Source organism: Lolium rigidum, chromosome 1 (assembly GCF_022539505.1).
Source record: "Lolium rigidum isolate FL_2022 chromosome 1, APGP_CSIRO_Lrig_0.1, whole genome shotgun sequence".
Classification (NCBI taxonomy): Eukaryota; Viridiplantae; Streptophyta; class Magnoliopsida; order Poales; family Poaceae; genus Lolium; species Lolium rigidum.
The window spans coordinates 202,641,542-202,661,324 of record NC_061508.1 but is presented as its reverse complement, the minus strand read 5'-3'; the positions used below and the strand labels follow the sequence as shown (position 1 = coordinate 202,661,324).

General features: G+C 41.1%; 1 protein-coding gene, 1 non-coding gene and 1 pseudogene across 2 annotated transcripts; all 3 read right to left on the bottom strand.

Annotated features, from left to right (window-relative positions):
• Positions 1 to 421: 421 nt before the first annotated feature.
• LOC124688204 lies at positions 422 to 3,497 on the bottom strand (annotated as a pseudogene).
• Positions 3,498 to 4,390: 893 nt separating this feature from the next.
• LOC124688213 (phosphopantothenate--cysteine ligase 2-like) lies at positions 4,391 to 7,438 on the bottom strand. The gene is made up of 10 exons (XM_047221926.1): positions 7,225 to 7,438; positions 6,961 to 7,087; positions 6,840 to 6,884; positions 6,573 to 6,658; positions 6,313 to 6,365; positions 6,142 to 6,201; positions 5,713 to 5,814; positions 5,060 to 5,179; positions 4,625 to 4,893; positions 4,391 to 4,520 (listed from the first exon to the last, which is right to left on the bottom strand). Exons 1-9 carry the CDS (start codon positions 7,364 to 7,366, stop codon positions 4,648 to 4,650), a joined length of 981 nt encoding a protein of 326 aa, XP_047077882.1. The 5' UTR covers positions 7,367 to 7,438; the 3' UTR covers positions 4,391 to 4,520; positions 4,625 to 4,647.
• A 93-nt stretch (positions 7,439 to 7,531) lies between these two features.
• Positions 7,532 to 7,603, bottom strand: TRNAW-CCA. The gene has a single exon. It is a non-coding gene; the product is annotated as a tRNA-Trp (tRNA).
• Positions 7,604 to 19,783: the final 12,180 nt, after the last annotated feature.

Here is a 19,783-nt window from a genome sequence, read left to right as displayed (position 1 = left end):
TTTGTTACTAAATGTCTTGTGGATGGTTGTATTACTGTGGATGAGGCACTATATCATGTGTGTGTGTCTCCAAATTATATTTCTGTTCAAAATGTTAAAGATAAAGGTTATGCCCCAATTTTGGATGGTCATGTTTGATTTCACCAAGGCATGATCATGTGAGTTTCAAAAAACTCATAGTTAATTTTATTCAAATAGTTTGAACTATAATTCGTAATGTAAACTAATTTAGTTTTGTGATATACCATAAATTTAAAGAAGTGAGCCTAGCTCATTTGGTTAGGGAAGTGGATGTACAACCCAGCCATCCAGGTTCAAGTTCCCAGGGATGTGAATTTGGGTTCTTATTATTTAAAAAACAAAATCACTGTAGAGGCTTCCCCTACCGGTATTCCTTTCAAAAAAAATACCATAAATTTAAATAAGAATGTGTGATTTTTATGCAATTTAGACCTTGTGGTTTACCATATTTGGTAATAAGTTTAGAAGTGAATTAAATTACACACAAATTCAACATCATTGAATGAAGTGACAAAATTCTCTTCAGCAGCCTTGCATGTGATGAAATCAAGAATGATGTCATGAACTCGGCATGATTCCACCTGGTCAAACTCTGCATCAACTGGCTGGATCAAGCATCGGTTAATGAGCTCATTAAAATAACTCTCGCCTACTGCATGTCGACTTCACCCTTGTTCTTCACGAATGAATCCTTCGAGCAATCCACATATGTATCAAATGTTGTTTGTGGATAGTAGAATCTTCTGGGAACATACTCAAGTACAACGAGACAAGTTCTCGGATGGTGAGGAAGATCAAAGTAGCTCGTAGATAATATCTTTGTCATCTTATCGACACCAGGGTCCTTTGCAAGAGCAGAACCAATAGCAGCCAACACCCTTTTCCACTCATCTTCTGCATGCTGATCAGCCAACAAACTAGACACCGTAATAATAGCCAATGTATGCCGGAACATTTTCTTAATATCTCATTTGAGACTTCTTCCAGATGAGAATGGCCTGGATCCTCAGGACGAAATGCTCTTCTCAGAAACAAACTTTTGGAGTCTCCAAAACTAAGGGGTTCCATTTCATAAACACGACCAACACGTGATGAACAACATGAAGCAACTTCATTATTACGTGTTGTAGTAATAATTCTGCTCCCACAATTATTATTCAGTAATGCAAGGCTGATAGTTTTCCACTGTTCTGCGCTCCACACATCATCAAGTACAATGAAGTACCTGCAGCACAATTTTAACCAAGATGTATTTAAATCCCGTAAAATCAGTTAGAAACTGCATACATCGTTTGCATTAATTAACTATGGTTAGCTATTACTAGAATCTTACAGAAGATTGTCAACAGAGTGACTGCCAGTTTTCAACATGGAAGGTTTCTGGCTAACTAACTAGTATTCTCTCATTAGACGACACAAGATTATTGTCAAGCCATGTTTGTTAGAATCATGGTACTTGTACTAGAACCATTTCTCTAATAATCAAACCTAGTACATAAGTCAAGTCCTCCAGGTAACTAGGAAATGAAAAATCTTACGCAACGGCATAGTAATTTAAATCTCCATGTTTACTGCATTTCAACCTGCAAGAAGCACCTATACCATTCCACGTACAAAATTATGAAAACCAAATTCCTGAACATGTGAATGTACTAGCGTTCAAATTAGTTTCAGTATATACAAATGTCTAAATTATATGTTTTCAATTATAATAGTTAATTAATCCCCTGAGACTCTAGCTCTAATATGCATGTACATTTGCAAGTTACACGGAGAGATGACCTATTTCGCCTCAGAGGCTGTGAGCGAAACAAGCGAAAGATTAGATGGGCAAGACATTTGTGTATAAACTGCAATTAGATATACCCAACTTTTGTATAAGTTTCCTATAGAATCGTCTGAACTTAAAAGTTGAAATTCTCACACTCAATTTCTATGTGAGTGAAAAGCTCGATAAGAATAATCATCTCGCAATGAAATTACCAGACTAATATTGTATGTTGCCAAACCTTGCAAATTACCAGACTAATATTGATTGTTACGAATGGATTGATGCATGTGCTTCTCAGTTGCATAAATTTTGCTGTTTAAATATTGATAAGTTGTGCCTATGTTCATTAACTTTGCAACAAAACATGTAGTAAATCAAATCCTTAAACAAATAATTTGTAAAGACAGTACCAGCATTCAAATACATTACTATCAGTGATCAGGATTACCTTTCATCTTTGAGATGACGTCTGAGTTTATCAATCAGTTGCTGCACATCATCATCTTGTGTATTGTCTGTGGCCCCAACTCCTTTAGCAATATCTCTTAGAATCTTTCTCATATTAGGTTTCCGAGAAACAGAGACAAAAGCTGCACATGAAAATTGGCCTCGAATTGTATGATATACTTGGTTTGCTAGAGTAGTCTTACCAAGACCTCCAGAACCAACAATAGAAAGCACTTGAAGCTGTGTGGAAGTAGCTTCCCACTGAAACCAGTCAATGATATCATCCTTAGGACCATCAATGCCGATAAGGTCATCAGCCTCCACGTAAAGCACAGGCATCCGGGGGTCGATGGCACAAGTGCTAATGTCAGATGTTGGCCGCACAATATTATACCTCTTGTGCCTCTCGCTTGCCTCAGTTGCACGGGTCTTGAGTTTTCCGATCTCATTAGCAGTCCGATGTTGATATTTCAGCTTCTTCAACTTGTCAACAAACTTCTTAAAGGCCGTGCGTCCATCATGATCATGGTCGACACGAGCCACAAAGTCATCAACACAATCCTCCATGTCATAGGAAAGCTCGCGGACAGCATCCCTCCAAATTCGCATCTCGGGATCGAGTTGCTCTTCATCCGCGAGAGTCTCTAGCGCAGCCTGCATGCTGTGCATCTCATCTCCTATGAACTTGGCGTCTCGGTGCACGCCTTTGAGCTTGGCGTGCTCTTCCCCCAGTAGCTTGAAGAGCTTGGACAAGAGGGGCTTGATCACCCCAGTAGAAACGGTGACAAGAGCAGCCTCCATCTCTCTCTCTATCACCAGCCAGTGAGCTTCCAGATACGTGCTATGCGAGATTTCACAAGTGATGTGGTGGTTGCTTCAATGTTTGTGTTTTTCCTCCCTTAAGGTCTCTGGTCAGTAAGGGACAAGAAACACGCTTTTGGACCTTCCTTGCTGAGGAGAAGTTGCAAGGAAAGACCCTACCTAAATTATTCTCTTTTTGTGTGGTCGGAACCATGCTTCAGCATCATTGTGACTTGTGAGTGACATTGTGTTCATTTTGCCCATTGACTTGATGACTAGTCGACTCTACATTGTGGTTAGTTGTTGTTGTTGCACACACATCACCACTATCTCTGTCTTCCTTTCGTGGTGGCCCTAGTACAAAATTCAAGCATTGGTTCCCAGGGAAAATGCTCTGAAGGAGACATACGAATCTGATTCCTTTCAGGAACTATCAATATGCAAGTTGGAAGTTGGAACGTACCGGGTGCTTGAGGCCGCCGCGTGCTCCGGTGGAGAGGGCGAGGGGTCTGTACCGGGATGGGAGATCCAGCAGGGAAGCCATGCTGGCCGTGGCCGGCGGCCTGGTGCGGCGGCGGGGCTTGGTGAGATTCTGACGGTAGTAGGGCTTGATCCCTTGGCCGTTACAGAAGTTGCACTAGGAAACTGTTCATCAACAATTCTGTAGATTTATGTATCGGACGTTGTCCACGTGCCCGTTGATTGCTTGGCTAATTCAATGGCAGTTCATTATCTGAGTTTAGCATTTGAGTTTCATCGCCCTCTCTGGTGCCCTGTTGGTTTGTTTTTTTTTTTTCAAAACACGCAAAAGTCTGAAATGGAGCGAACGTTTTTTTTAGAACTTATGCGAAGCCATTCAAATTGGAAACTTCGCTGCTGTACTATAGTCTATAGGGCACTTTAGGACGCAAAAATTAACTTTTTTTTTTACAAGAACAGGTTGTTAGTACATAGTATGAAATCCCATGAGATTTCAAATGTGATGCACCTTGATGATTGGAAAAATATTCAATGTATTACATTAATTTGTAAGGAAAATTTCAGATAGAGAGATGTGTTCCAGTATTATGCAAGATCAATTCAAATGTAACTACCTCAGTTTCTTAATATAAGATGTTTTAGCAGTTTATATTTGTGAACGGATGGAGTACTTGTTTCACTTGATCCTGCATGTTCCCATAACTTATCATGCATTTCTAGTTTGTATTGGTAAAAGTTGTCGATTTTATGACTTGTTCTAATTCTACCTTCAGAATGCGGGTGCAGAATGTTGTCTTTATGATGCAACGAAGCCGTATGCATGTCTTTTCTGTTCAGAGGAGCATACTGCAGATTAACAGACTATACTGGTGCACCTAAACAGATAGTATATCTTTGTAGCACCATTTACAATAGGGCAGGATGTTAAGGATCCATCATGTTCTTGCAGGTCACATTGCTTACTTATTCCGTGCCATGACCATCAGTCGTCCAGCAGACACTGGCAACATCGTGTGAAAACAAAGATAGAATCAGACTTTACCGGCTCTATGCAGCTTCTAACATACTTGGATGCAGATGCCACGAGTGATTGCAGATACTTGCCTTTCTCATCTCAGTAAAACGTCTCATGTTTCTTGGTCTGGATTGGGCCGCGTAATGTGATTCGAGTGCATCTTTACCAGGAGACCTATGAGCTGCTCCTCAAGGTCGTCTGCCTTGCTCTGCCTGCTAACAGTTGTCTTCCCGCTACTTGTGACCATGACAACCACGTCTTTGTAGTTCGCTAGCTCGTTCGCCACCACGACATTCATACCGTACTTTCTCAAGGCCATCTCTGCTTTATGCAGAAGGATGTCCGGATCTGTCTCGAGCTGCAGTTTGCAGGTTGCAAGAGCAATCAGTATGGTGGATCGAGAGAATAGGAAGGTAACATGTACAAGAATTACTGAGGTAGGTGACTCCTCTGGACATCATTAGCTAATTTAGCTTCCATCCGAATTTAGAAGAGACGAAAAGGTATAGAACAAAGTAGCTAACCTTGAAGGATACACAAAATGCTGAAGGTGCCCAATGGTTCCTGAGGATGAAAAGCATCTTAGGAACTTGACTGAGTTGCATGTTCAAAGGGCCACCTGCTGATTCGATTTTATGTTTAGCCTGTAAAACCATTTGGGTCAGCGAAGAATACGAAAGTAAACACTGTAAGGGTACCAAACTACTATGAATATCCTCCTAAATTTTTCAGTGAGCTGTATTTTAACTGCTTTTGACAAGTACTAACCTGCAAATATTAGTGCAATGCCACCACATGTACAGTGCGCCCTACTGCCTTAACTAGTTGTGTATTGGGTGGCTTTGCTCACGGCAATTTTGGGTTGAAGGCATTTGAAAGGAAAAAAATGGAAAATCTGGTATAATAGGGGCACTGGTCCCTTAAAAGTATCAGACAACATGATCACATCGCATGAACAATAAAAAGTAGCAAGAATGAAATCAAAACATTCTGCTTTCACATAATTTCTTCAATTAACAAACTTAATTTTTTGGACTATTCCCTCTATCCAATGATGGAAGCGCAAAGAAAATGACAATCTAGCGTACCCACTTGATCGACCATCTGCTATCCACGAACTGATTGGTTGTTCACATGTACAAATAATGAACATAGGAAAAAACGAAGTAGAACCTACCATGCTCTCCCATGGAACGTAGAAGTCAGAAACTGCAGCAGCAAGATAAAACATTCCGTGGTGTCCCAAGCAATTCATGGAAGTTGATACCAATTGCAGTAGCTGTTGGCAATACAGACAGAAAAGATTCACATCATTATAACATCATTCAGCAGGTTAAGCTTTGTTGCATAAATAAATGGGATAGTTAATACAACTATTAGATTTCAGTTCTAAGACTGAGTGCTCATAAAATCATTTCCTTTTATGCTCTATTAGCACGCCAAACTTTAATTAATCCTGAGAAACGTCAAAAGTCAAATATAATACGAATGATCCAGCAGGGCACAAAATGCTCTATGGGCAGTATTAATAGACCGTATGAGAATGGCGCATTTGCAAAACATAAAATGCGGCAACATTTGCTATTAGGAAATAGGCGTGCAGTACCTGAAGGTACTCAAAAATTGTAGTGAAAGGAAGTTTCAGAAGTAGACCTTCATCAATTGCCTGCATTCAATAATACAAGCCAACGATCATGGTAGCATCTCAGTCTGACTGCCAGCTGATGCAGAAGTGAAAGTGACTTCAAAAAAGAGATGCTTATAGATGGTTATATACCTTGCGATAACTGCTAATCGCTGTTTTGACCACCGTGCTATGAGATTCTGGGACTGAGATAAGTAGCTCAAATGAGCACAAAAGTTCCAAAGCAGGATACATGGTACTTAAACTACTGCAAAATATTCAAGCGAGAAGGTTTGAACACTGAAAAAAGCAAACAAGACAAAACAGTGCGGATTTACGACAACAGTGAGAAGCACAGATGGATCTGGTACAGATTGTATGACATAAATAACTCAGGGTTGCAATCACTATACCTTGGATCTCTGATTCTTCACCAAGCTCAAAAAGATCAAGAAACGAATCCTCTGGAAGAAATCTACAGTAAGGCTGCTTGCTCCCACTGCAAAGAGGAATAGAACTGAATCAGGACTGCTAGCAACCAACTACGCCAGAAACATCTTCATATTGACGGAGTATGAAGTTTGCAAACAAACTAGAGGCCTTGCAGAACAAATTTCAATGAAGCATATGAATCGAGCGCTGAGCTACTTGAGCTTCATTCTTGAGCTAGAAAAACTCACCGGCGATGGATGAAGATGACGGCGTAACCAGCCTTGAGAAAATACCTGCATTGCACGGACAGCTCTCAGTCACAGCAAGCAGAAACGCGGCAGGTAGAAAAGAAGCCGTCTTGGTGCTTACTCGGTGGACGCGGCCCCTCGCTGGCCGGAGCTGAAGTTGTCGATGTAGCGCACGCACCGCTGCTCCAGGGGCACCGTGGTGCCGCCGGAGGTGACGCAGACCACCCCCGCGGGCCCTACTCCGGTCCCTGCAGCGCACAGCACAGCTGATTGACACAAGCAGCAGAAGAATCCCATCCTTTCGAGCCGAATTGTCGGAGTTCTGCGATGAATTGGGGGATTTTCGCAGAAGTTGGCAAAGTAATGGGGGGATGGGGCGGCTTGCCTGCGGAGCGGGAGTGGCGGGCGACGAAGCCGGCGAGGGTGGCGGCGACGGCGTCGCGTTCGCGGAGGGGCGGCGCGGCGCGGAAGAAGGCCGCCGCCTCGTCCTCTGAGCTCCGGCGAGCCGCGGCGCTGGTCGGATCCATGGCTACCACGGTATGGCTTTGCTCGGGTTTGATTCCCCGATCTTGCGTTTGTGATTTGAGAGAGACCGGGAGGAGAGTGACGGAACTGACGCACTGCGAATCTATCTCCGGTTGATGGAATGGAAAAGCAAAAAAAAAAAAAATAGCCGGATATAGTAGGGGTTTTGAACCCGACGTGAATCGAACACGCAACCTTCTGATCTGGAGTCAGACGCGCTACCATTGCGCCACGGATCCGGTGATGCAAGAACAGATGAATTTTCATATATAGTATTGACTTTGTATCAGCTGGGTTTAGTCTACTAGTACAAAATTCGTTTTTTCAGAAAATATAGACTAAGAGGATAAATAAATCTTTGAAATTAAATACAGAGTGATGCATAAAAAAAATAAGATCAAATTTCTACTGAGTTTATTTGAGACGGGAATGATGAAGACAACTTGGAACTAGCAAAAAGATATAGGTTCGTGACTGAAACAAATTATAAAAAAAATGTCTATCATGGCTCACGCCAAATGATGTTCTTACTTATTCTAGTGTTTCGTACTTTTGCCACCACTGAACAAACAAATAGGCAATATCAAAAGGTTAAAATACCACGTGATTCGAATAAGTTAGCTATGTTAGCCTTCCTTTCTTGTAATGTGTAACAATGCCACTAAGTGTTCCAAGGATTTTGGTCTATGAGTGTAATAATTTTGTTCCTGGTGAACCGATAAAGCTCATCTTTTTTTTAAATAAATAGTCCAATGCTAGTCGTGAGGCGGTTTGAAGAGGAAAATTGGTCGGCTTCTCCATCCGATCCCTGAAGTGGAATATTATTTGGTGCCTCACCATCGCAATAGAAATACACCAAAGGTGCGTGTATGCAACCTTACTTACAACATTTCTTCCGTGGCGGCTAAAAGATGAAAAAAAATATTTTTTTAATACGTTCATATCTCCACTAATCTCTACTACTTAAAAAGAACGAACGTGTTCCCCCTTCTCCCCCTACTTTCGTCGTCCTTTTGGTCGTCCGTCCCACCAAAACAGGGAAAGTCTCACGCTGCAATCCAGCAATCAATCAGTCAATATCAACTCATGCTGCAATCCAGCACTTTGGTCATCCTAACCTTTCCAGAATATCAACTCGCACATTTAATAAGCCTGGGCCGCTTTAGGAATCATCAGCCCAGGAATCACGCTATGGTAATCTCACAAATTACCTTCCCAAAAATTACATAATTTACATCTACACTACTTAAAAAGAACGAAGATGTTCCCTATTCTCCCCACCAGAACACTACGTCAAGATTTTGGTCATCATTTGTGATCCCCACCGCGCCAACTTGGGCCATAATGGGCCAGTAATATCAGGCAAAGCGGGACATATATGGAAGCACATATCAGGCAGTTAATCTCCACAGACAGTAATCGGGAGCAATCACGCTCCAGGCAATCACGCTCCAGTAATCGGGAGCACTATCTAATTTGGAAGCAATCACGCTCCAGCCATGCCAGTAATCAAGCTCCAGGCATATATGGAAGGTAATCTCCACATATATGGAAGGACGTGAATTGCGTTTTGGGTGCAATCATAAAAGCCTCAGAATTTGCCATCTTCAACCTACAGACTACCATGCCAATGCAACTAAGCCTAGGACGCGCCTGCTCGAAGAGGATAATGGCATCAAGGCCATACCCTCGCTTCGCCTGGAATCCCCACTTGTAACTTCTTCTTTTCTGATAACTGCATCAAAGCTTCCACTTGTTAGTTTTACTAATATATATGTGTTCCTCTCATTTCTCAGGCATGTTAGTTTCAGATTTGTTGAAGACATGCACACGTACAGCCATGGTTGGGTGACGATCGTGAAAATTGTCACCGCGCGAACTAAGGTGACTTGGATGGGAGTTCTTATTTACCGTGCCATACTAGCTGACAGAAATGTGAGTCTTCTGAATAATTACACTCTTGGTACCTATCTCACCTGAACCTAAACTCTTGGTACTTATTTTAGTTCCTCACATGAACATGACATGACACTCTCCATTGTCCCTTGTGATGAACATGACACTCTGTCAACATAGTTAGGACATAATCTCTGTCAATATTTTAAGTTAGCCAGTAGATTTAGTTAGCCAGTAGATTTAGTTGGACACAGGGATTGAGTATAGAGAATGTGCACAGGGACACTGTTATCTCTGTCAACATAAAATCATGTGGGGGAGCATTTACCTTTTCTGATTTGATGTTTTGCTTCAGCACTTTCCATACCTGAATATAGCAGCAAGGATCCACACCCTGATAAATAGTTTCATCACTATTAGTTGCAAATTCACCGTCTAAAACTTGAATTCTTTGAACAACGCTGAACACACACACTTCTAAGGTTAACATTGGAAAAGAATTACCATGGTCCTCCTTTTCTTTCTGCATCTAAGAGCCCAGTGCACAGTCACATTCAAGTAAATGAGAGGAATTGTATATATCAATCAGACCGACCATTTTCTTCTTGGGCTAAGATCATCCTAAGTAATGGGGAGTGGAGAGCCATTGTTTGAGACTGCATTGCAGCCACAATGTTATGGCATGACCAATTCTGTGTAGGATATGATGTATCTAGCAAACCTGCACAAGTGGTAAAATCTAATTATATCCCTTCTCCAATAGCATCAATCTCATTGCCAACACACAACCTCAATAAACAGAGCATGCATACATCTTATGTGCTTGAAACGGCTATAAATTCAGCATTTAAGCCATTGAGTGCATGTACTCCGAGAGGGAAAAATCCTTTATCAGCACTGAACATGCCTTTTCAGTATAAGTATACCCCTTCTCAAATAGTATCTAACTCAAATCCTCAATGATAACAGAAGATTAGGAAAAATAAAAGGTCTGGCAATGCTGGGAGGTTGGTGGGGAATATATAGTTAACAAAATGCTTAAGGCATTTAACAGTCCATTCAACCAACATTAAAAATGAGTGATACACCTATCCTATACTACTGCACTGGTGAGTTTTCTTAAATCTTCTTGACAGATCCATGTCCAGAAAGTAATACAGACTAAGAGCAGAAGGAATCAAAGATGAACTTGTTCAAACGTTTAAATGGAGATAAAATGATCATTTTGTGGAAAATTTAAAATAACTACCTAGCCATACAGCCATCGGCTACAAAAATCCTAAAAGAACAAAATAAGTATAGACAGTGAAATTAAAGTTCGAACTGTCAGTCTATGATCAGCACCATGAGCAAGACTCAATACGATTCTCGCATCCCCGCAGTTGTCACGCCTTCAATAGCGCGCCTTCAAATCCATATTGAAAGCAAAACCGCAGTCAAACACGATCAAGTCATCAAGGAACCTCTAAATCCAAATCCTATACTCCGCCCAACAGGAGCAGGCCACACTGCCACACATGTGCCGCAGCGCGCGCCGTGAGGACGAGCCGATCCTATCAGTGTCGCTGCCGCCTGGCCGCCCGAATCCACTGGTACACTGCAGCTACACGCCATCTTCACATGATCGTCCGTGCCCGTCGCTGCTACGGCGCCATCCAGACGGCGCGATTCGATCATCAGTAAAGTAGTCACTACGTAGGAACTATTGCTTGGTTCCCATGTCTAAAATTAGTCAAATCGCTTGATATATCAGGTGTGTGTGTACGTTCTGCTGAAGACATGAGCAACTAAATAATAGTTAGGCTTCAAGCTGACTGTAAGAAGTTTGAACTAATGTTTGGTTGCTATGTCTAAAATTCTAATCATGGATAATCATTTTCCTCATATATCTCTTTTATTATAGCAGCGTTGCCAGAAATGGATAATGATCTACCGTGGCTTACTCAGCGACCTGTCTTTGAGGACCATTGAAAAGTTCTGCGAGATGGGAAAAATAATGCTTCGATGTTATCTTTTATATTTGATCGCATAAACTAAGCAATATAGGAACACATGACATTCAGCTTGGATAGCTAAACCTTGCTATTTTGACAGGGGCAAAATGGAAAGCAGTAGCATATGGGCATCAAACATATCGTTTCAAGACGAGCTGCGGATCGACGAGTTATACTTGTTCAGGTGCTTCTGGTTTTCGAAGAATAGGATATTCACAGGTAACACGACCAGTTCACAATCTATACTGCAAGTTAGAATAAATGCAGCTTACTTGTAAAGTTGTGCGCTTCTGCAAGAGGTGTTGGGGCCCCGGGCAGTGAAATGGCCCCAAGAGGGCGTGCTCAATTTAGCCCCAAAAGCATCTGACTTGCCTCCTGTCAGCAAGTAGGGGTTAAGGAATACTCAGTATATAAGCAAACTGAACCTAAATACATTCCTATTGTAAAGAACCTAAATATCATCAGTATATCCAAAATAGCATAGGGTGAAAAATACAGATACCTGAATACTAAATCGCACACAACACATAGGTGCATAATTTGGACATTCAGAGATGGATATCCTATTGGCCAAACTCAGTTCTCAGTGGCCATTGAGATGAGACATAGTTAAACTCCATAGCCTCTGATCTTGTGAAATAACCAACAGTATGTTTGATTAGGAACTTGCGAAATACACATAATTTGCTTCAATACTTTTTTTAAATAGAAAACAGGTTTTGAACACAAGCGGGAACAGACATATATTTTGCGATCAATCATCACCGATTAAAATCATTACAACTGACTACTAAAAAATCATTACAAGAGCTACATATAGAAATGTTTCTCCAACTGAATCAATTATTCTACTAGAAAGGTCGTGGCTATCTGACAGATTTTTTTTCGAGAATACACCTGGAAGGTGCATCAACTTGTATACAGGAGTCTGACTCCTGTTGGGAAACAACCAACTGAATTCTTCTCAATGTTCATCAGGCTCCTCAAGATTCATGCAGACCTTCACCTAGGGCTTAAAATGACAAATGTGTGGAGAGCATGCTAATATTAATGTCTAACTCCTCAAGTTGTAGCTGTAAGAAGACATTTTCCATGGAAATATTCTCATCATTCCTCACTAATCAGAAAAGACCAGTGCAGAAAAATAGCATCCAAAGCTATATTTGCATAATGTACAGTTTCCATGATGAAAGATTAATAAGATTTTTATTCTTCCAGAGCGCACCTATGTTCTCATGATCATGCTAGCGCAACACTTCAGAACCGAAAAAATACAAGAGAAGCACCTGAAGATGTAAAGGCTCATTCAAAGTTCAGTAATATTTGGACACATTTTATGTCTGAACCTATCCAAATGGGGATTTTGAATTCCTCACCGTCGACGAAGTATGTCGAGCTTGGGTACCCATCGGTGGTCGCAGCGGCGCTCCTTATTGTAGGAGCGTGGGTGGACACGGCGTCGCTCTGTGGGACGGCAGCACCCCAATCCCTTCACGCCGAGCTCAAGGATGCTCAGGTCAGCGCCAGCGGGCTGGGATGGCACAGAGTAGGAGTTCCCGGGCCAGAACGGCGCCCACTCGGGCCATGGCCCGAAGACTGCCTCCTCCATCCTCAGGCAAAGTGGCGAGTGGATCGACCATCCACTCCGGAAGCAGTAGCGGAGCCCTCCATGGCGCGCGCGGTGATAGATGCCTAGGTTCCGGTGGAGATGAGTTCCGCGCCTCCACCTCCGTCGACGGGGAGGCAGGGGAAGGGGCGGTCGTCGATGCATCGGTTGGTAGGTAGGGAAGTGAGCGATTTCCGCGGCAAAAGCTGAGAGGCAGGGGATGAGGAGGTCTTCGCCGCACCAGCGAAGGGAGGGGCGTGGTATTCTTGCCGGCGGCGGGGAGGCCTGGAAGGTTTGTGCTCGCCGCGTCGCCGTGAGTGACAGTGAAGAAAGAAGCTTGAGAGTGGGGAACGATGAAGTGGGTGCTATGTGTTCCTGGGGTTATCTTACGGATTTCCAAAAAAAACATTATGGTATAGACAATTTTAAAATTTTAGAATCTATTTGCCTTTAAATTTAAATTTCAAAATGCTACGGTTTTTATTAACTTCATATACATAGTATTTAGATGGTCATTTTTCTTTAATGGGAAGGGGATTTTTTTTTGGGTCGCGTACACTATTTTTTCTTCTATACAAAACAGATCAACAGTTTTTTTAATTAACTGAATTTTGCATGATATTTTAAATTTACACTACATAATAGACTACATAGTGGAGGAGGCATATTAAATTTTTGGTTATCGCAAGATCAAGAACTTGTGACTAAATTAGACTAAGCTATTTCCGACGCACCCTTTTGATGAAAAGTTTGTAGTACAATTATTTTTTATGGAAAAAAATCATAGCACCAAAATTTCAGGATTGGTGCAAGGAACCAAGGAGGAAGTGGGTGCATGGTGCTGCCTGAAGTGGCAAGAAAGAAATGGGCATTCATTGCAAGCTGAAAATGAAGCTGAAGTATAGGCTTGGAAGACTACATTAAGGGTCTAGCTATTTAATAGATTGTATGTTGTTAGTGTTGCTTTTTAATTAATTGATAGAGTTTTGCAAGAAATGAGATTTATGTGACTACTTGGTCGAAATATAACAGTATTTTCGCTTTATCGTCGGATGCCCAGTTTCTTACATTTTTTGTGAACACGTGTGTCTACAACGAGTCGGTGATTAGAGTTGAATCATAGTGTGGACAAAGATGATTCCATTGAAGTTCTTTGCTATAAGGAATATGTATTATGTAAGAAAATATTATATAAGTGCATTTAGAAATGAAATTTGCGTCCCGTGGCAACGCACGGGCATTTGTACTAGTATAATATAATAATATAATATAATAATAATATATAATAATAATATAAAAAGGGAGAGAGGGGCAGATCCAACAGATCTCAGCCGTTCCACCACGTCGATTTGACGATCAAGATAGCTCCAATGTTGAGCAGCAAACGCGTTGAGCGCTAAACGCCGCCTAATTCCTTGCTGCGGTAATTGAGTAACCTCCCCTTTGCCCCGAGCTGCCTAATTCCTACCCACCTGCCCACCATCAACAATCCGGTTCCTTGATTCACGCCGATGCCCATGTCGCCACCACTGTTCTCACTTCTCAGGGACCGCCGCTTGCGTGCGCCGTCTTGCCCCGCGCCGACGTCCCCAATCCCGCGGTGCCCTGCCCTGCGCCTCCACTTCCAAGGCTGCGCTGCCCTACTTGTGCCGCCGCCTCCCCGGGCCGGTGCGCCGACACGCCATGCCCCAGCACCGCCCACACCGGCGCCTCCCCGAGCCCGCCCACCCCGCCGCTACTGCAGTATGCCCTTCGCTGCTCCATTGCCCCTACGTCGCCTCCCTGCAGCCGCCGTCGTGGACTAGGCGCGACAGCACACCCGCACGACCGCGTGATCCCCGACGAGGAGGACCTCCGTCGCGAGGCCGTCCTGGCAACGACGTAGCTGTATGTTCGTTGTTATCCATCCCCACTTCAACCAGCCACCACGCTGGAGGATCGTGCCCTGCCGCCACCGGGTAGAGGAAGGCAGGTACTTGGTTGTTCTCAATCAACATCCCGTGTAGGTTCATGTGATTTCCGATTGGACAGATGCAACTTTGAACCTTATCTTAATACCAATGAACCCTGTCGATAAAATTTTGCTACAGTTTATGGAAAATTTACCTAAAATTCCTTTTTCTGTATGCATTGAATAAATGCTTTTTCTTGCAATGATAACTGATTCTCGAATTTTGTGCTAGAGATCAAAGATATCTATGCTACTAAGGATGGTGTTATGCTAAAAGCACAATTTCATCCTTGGTTTTCTTTTCTTTTGGACAGTATCCAAAACTGGCGAATGGAAAGTCAAGGTGATTTATCCGGGATGTGTGACTCTGCACAGAACCTAAGGGAATATTACTTGGTGATTATTTTTTCCATCATGATTCACAATTAAGTTAGCTACTGTCGGCACTTCTCATTTGGTCTTATTGGCCTGTTCTAATTTTTGATATGCACACCGTCTTTCAGGGATATCAAAGCATAGATGCTTCCTTGAGGTAGTCAGGTTATTTTAAACCTTCCTTCAGGTATATCATTACAATGGCTTTGTCAATGTATCCTCTTGTGTGTTAACTTTGTCTGGTTTCAAATTATTTCCTTGTTAAATTCTTTCATTTATAGAATATAAAAGCTCCTCTCTGATCTTATGTTAGTGAACAAAACTTGCAGGTTTGCTACTTCTGATTACCAATTCCCAATATATTTTATATTTTGTGTCCTAATATCCGCTGAAGAAACACGCTTCCACTTTACCAGTTCATTTTTTAATCATATAGCCAATTATATATTATCTAGATCGTTGACAACATGCAAACTTTTGAGTCTGTGGTTCAGTGATCAACATCTTCAATGTCGCTTCATGTTGCTTTTGCATTTGATTTGGAAGCATTGTTTTCTATAACACCACTATGACATTGGATTTATCAGAATGTGAGATGGACTCACAGTATATATAGCATCGGGTTTGATCCTACTTATTTTCTGCACCGGGGATTCGGCAAAGAACTTCACCCATGCACAAGGCCCCAAGCTGTTCTCCCACTGGCGTGCACAACAAACTAAAATAAGGGTAGATATTTGATTGCGACTCCCATGAGATTATGGATGATCTTATGAACCACCTTTCTCTTTTTAATTGTTTTATCTTGATTATCGATACAATAAACTTACTATAAGTAAATGTTTACATATTAATACACTCTTTAAATACCATGGCTTCATGTCGTACTTCAGGTTGTTGTTAAGTAGTGGCATGGTAGGAGTGCACGTAAAATGAAACTAATCACTGTGTAGCAATTCATGTTGCTGATGATCATGCGAAACTAAATTACCAAGTGAATTCTTGACTAGAGGAAAGTATTTTCGCCAAATTGTACACTTTTACTGCCATTTTGGGGGTGTAAATGGTATATAATAATGCATTTGCATTCTAATTAGGTATTGATGTGTCTTAGTTGGAGAGCAAGTATATGCATTTCACTATATCGCTTAGGGCATAAAATTTGCATTTAGGTGCAACTAAACAGTTGTTTGTACCATTTTTTCCGTTTCACTCACCAATAGTGAGTGTTATATTGAGCAGTGATGTACAGAGTATCAGTGATTGCGTTGATCTGTTGTTTCGTTCAGTCCTTGGTCGCAGTTCGGACGTAAACTTATTTATAGTTGGATTATTTGTATTTCACAGGCTTACCCATTTATTTTTTTCTGAAGTGCTGATGTTCACTCATAGAGGTTCGTAGTCTCACATATCTGAGTGATCCATAATCCGTTGTTTTTGTACCAAGTATGGTTAAGCTCTACTGATCTTTTTCCAAACTCTGTAGAACATTCGCATTTGGCAAGTTGATGAGGATGGTAACTGGATAAAGATATATAGAATGAAGATCATAATACTCATGCATGCTGCTACAGCTAGGGACCTTTTTTATAGCCCTCCACTTTTTTGCATTGCATCAAATGCCATTCCTGTCAATTTTATCGACATGACAAACTTGTACCCAGCACATGGAATTTTGAGGTTAGTTGACCATTCCCCCTCTCCTAAAATGGTTAAGCAAATTAAGAAGAGAAAAGATGGAGAAGGAAAGATATAACGCAAGAAGAGATTTTCTCAGAAGCATTCCATACAGCTTTGTCCTATTTTTCGTTCTACCTTCGTCCAATGGTTCAATGATTCGAACATACCAGTGTTGATTGAATATTATTTAGTACTCACATGGATTTATAAGGTTTCTTATTATGAATTCCAAGAACAACCAATACAGTTCATGCACCTGAACAAATTAGTACAATTCAGCAAACATTTTATTTGATCTATATAGACATATTTATAAAATCAGACCAATAATTAGTTCTTTGTCCGTCAACTGAGACATAGATACTCCCTTATTTATAACATTTCTCTATATTTCTAGAGATCGTGAACATGAGAAATCTTGAAAGTGTTATGAGTGCTGACAAGAGAGAGTGGGAAATGAAGAAAAAGGTTGTTCTGCAGAGACCGTTTATGAGCGTTCGACATTTCAATTTTACTCAACAAACAGTAACTAGTAACTGCGATATACCTAAATAGTGGCAAGTACTTCTCTTCGTGATTCATATTACCATTATAGGAATCTGTATCCCACACATGTGCAAAATACTGCTTATCATCCTGTTAATTAAGGGAATCAGATCTTAAATTTATAGATGGGTCATCACTTGACTGTGAACTCTATATGACCACAACTCAATTTAAGTGTTCGAATCTGCCCCACTTATTGTTGAGGAGATATTTTATTCCCTTGTTTTTCGTGATCAATGCATATATAAGTATGCAGGATGTAATGATCAATTACACATGTGTTTGCTTCAGGTTGTCATTTTGAGTCTCTTGTAGGGAACCTATCTTTTCTTAATTTCCATTTCGAAAAAAATCTTTTGTTAATTTATAGACCTAGCAAGACAAAATGAATTTCATACAAAATTATCTTATCCATCATTTCAATTCAAGGGTTGTCCTCGTGATTCTAACTTTAGTGCACTATCCATTACGACGGTGGAGGGAGGGGGCATTAGGGAAGAAGAGTTGTTGTACCATAAATTTTATTTTTTAAGTAATATTTGGATTGACTAATGGCAACAGCCCACAGTGAAAGAACATCTACGAGCATAAGGTATGACATCAGTGCTAAACCAGCCCGGTTGAGAATTCTATGTTTATATTTATTCTAACGTATGAGCTTTGCTAGATATGTCGGGTTACGTAAGGAGATCTGTTTTTGGTCTGTGCACTTAGCTGAGAGACCAACTCCATGTCAGGTCTATATACTGTCGATACGATGATATTATGAGCCAGAAGATTTGTAGATATTCTGATTGTTTCCTACTTAGATTGGAGAGCATATAATCAGGGCATCCTCTCAAGCCAGATTATGGTTGTGCTTGAATAAATTATGTATAGCACTCGGTCAAAAATGAGATACTACTCAATTACGCTTTCTCTTACAAATTGTAACACGGGCCTTAAATAAACCATGTCGTGGATACAATATGTGGACTATGTATTGGCAAATGGTTTTAACAGAAATATGACAAACTTAATTTTATCAATAGACATATAATACTCCCTCCATTTAAAAATAGGTGTCTTAATTTTATCTAGATACTGATTTATCTCTAACTAAATTGCATCTAGATACATCCGTATCTAGACAAAAGTGAGACCTATTTTTAGATGGAAAGAGTATATTTTCTTAATCGGCATTGGTTGATACGAAGACGCGCATTGCGCGTGCACGTTTACTAGTCCTTTTTAATGGTCATGGGGAGTTAATCCCCACCTTAATTTTTTTTCATTCATATTGTCCTCCTCGAAATAGGCTTTCGTCCCGCTATATTAATATAGCAACCACGATACAACAAGCATGCTGGGGCCGCAGCACAACCAAGCCCAAACGAACCAACAGAGAAAAACGAAAAAGAAAAAGAATGCCAACACCGGCAGATCGACAAGAACGATGACAACCCGCCACCGCTGCGCCTCCCGAAAAAGTCCTACCACGCTCCTAGCACTCCGAACCACCGCGTACCAAACAACACCTTCAACAAGAAGAACGACCACAGTGATTACAAGAAAATAGGTTTATAACCTCCTACAAAATAGGTTCACAGTGATTACAAGAAAAGAGGGATGTGCAAATCCACTTGGCTCATAAGTGTAGATGCATGCGCCGCCAAAAATCATATTTCAAATATTCAAAAATTCAAAAAAATACATTCTCTTGTGGCTTGTGTATCATTATATTTTTTACATCGGCCACAAGAAATGTCATTTTTCCCGCAAAACTTTGTGTGCGAGCATAGACTGTTGAGATATACACCGGAAATTTTAGTTGATTTTTTAAAACATTTCGAACGCATTTTTCATGATATGTGCATCCAGAACCGTGAGCCGAAACATCATGTTCAGATACCGAAATCTAAAAAAGAAAACACACACAAACTCATCGCGTTACAAGCTAAGCCACCGCAAGGACCAAAGTGACAAAACCAACAGTAGGAAAATTGCACGAGAAATCCCAACATAGTAGACGAAGAGCTCCAATCAGCCGAGACCAAACCTTAACACCTCAACATATTACTACTTTGGTTGCAACAAAACGTAAAATGTGTGTCGTCATTTGCAACGAAACATAAATTTCTCTTACACATGCAGTATCACAGACACATTTTCAGCATTGAAGATATCTCTGTAGCATACATCCAGTAGTCATCGCAACATTTACTTGTGAGTATACACAAAAAGGATAGTCGTTTGTAATATTTCCTAACACATTTTGCAACATCGAAAATTCCCAAAACAATTGACCCCACCATCAACATGGATGCACCACTATGCGCCAATCGCTACGACCAATGAATCCGCCACGTGAGAGGACAGTCGCAGCTAAATT

What these genes read in the sequence shown, in the direction of transcription:
- LOC124688213 (XM_047221926.1), bottom strand. Translation starts at nt 7,366, where the DNA reads ATGGATCCGACCAGCGCCGCGGCTCGCCGGAGCTCAGAGGACGAGGCG. An exon ending in CGAGGGGCCGCGTCCACCGA is followed by an intron (nt 6,885 to 6,960) that starts GTAAGCACCAAG and finishes CGTGCAATGCAG; the next exon opens with GTATTTTCTCAAGGCTGGTT. An exon ending in CAATTTTTGAGTACCTTCAG is followed by an intron (nt 5,815 to 6,141) that starts GTACTGCACGCC and finishes TATTGCCAACAG; the next exon opens with CTACTGCAATTGGTATCAAC.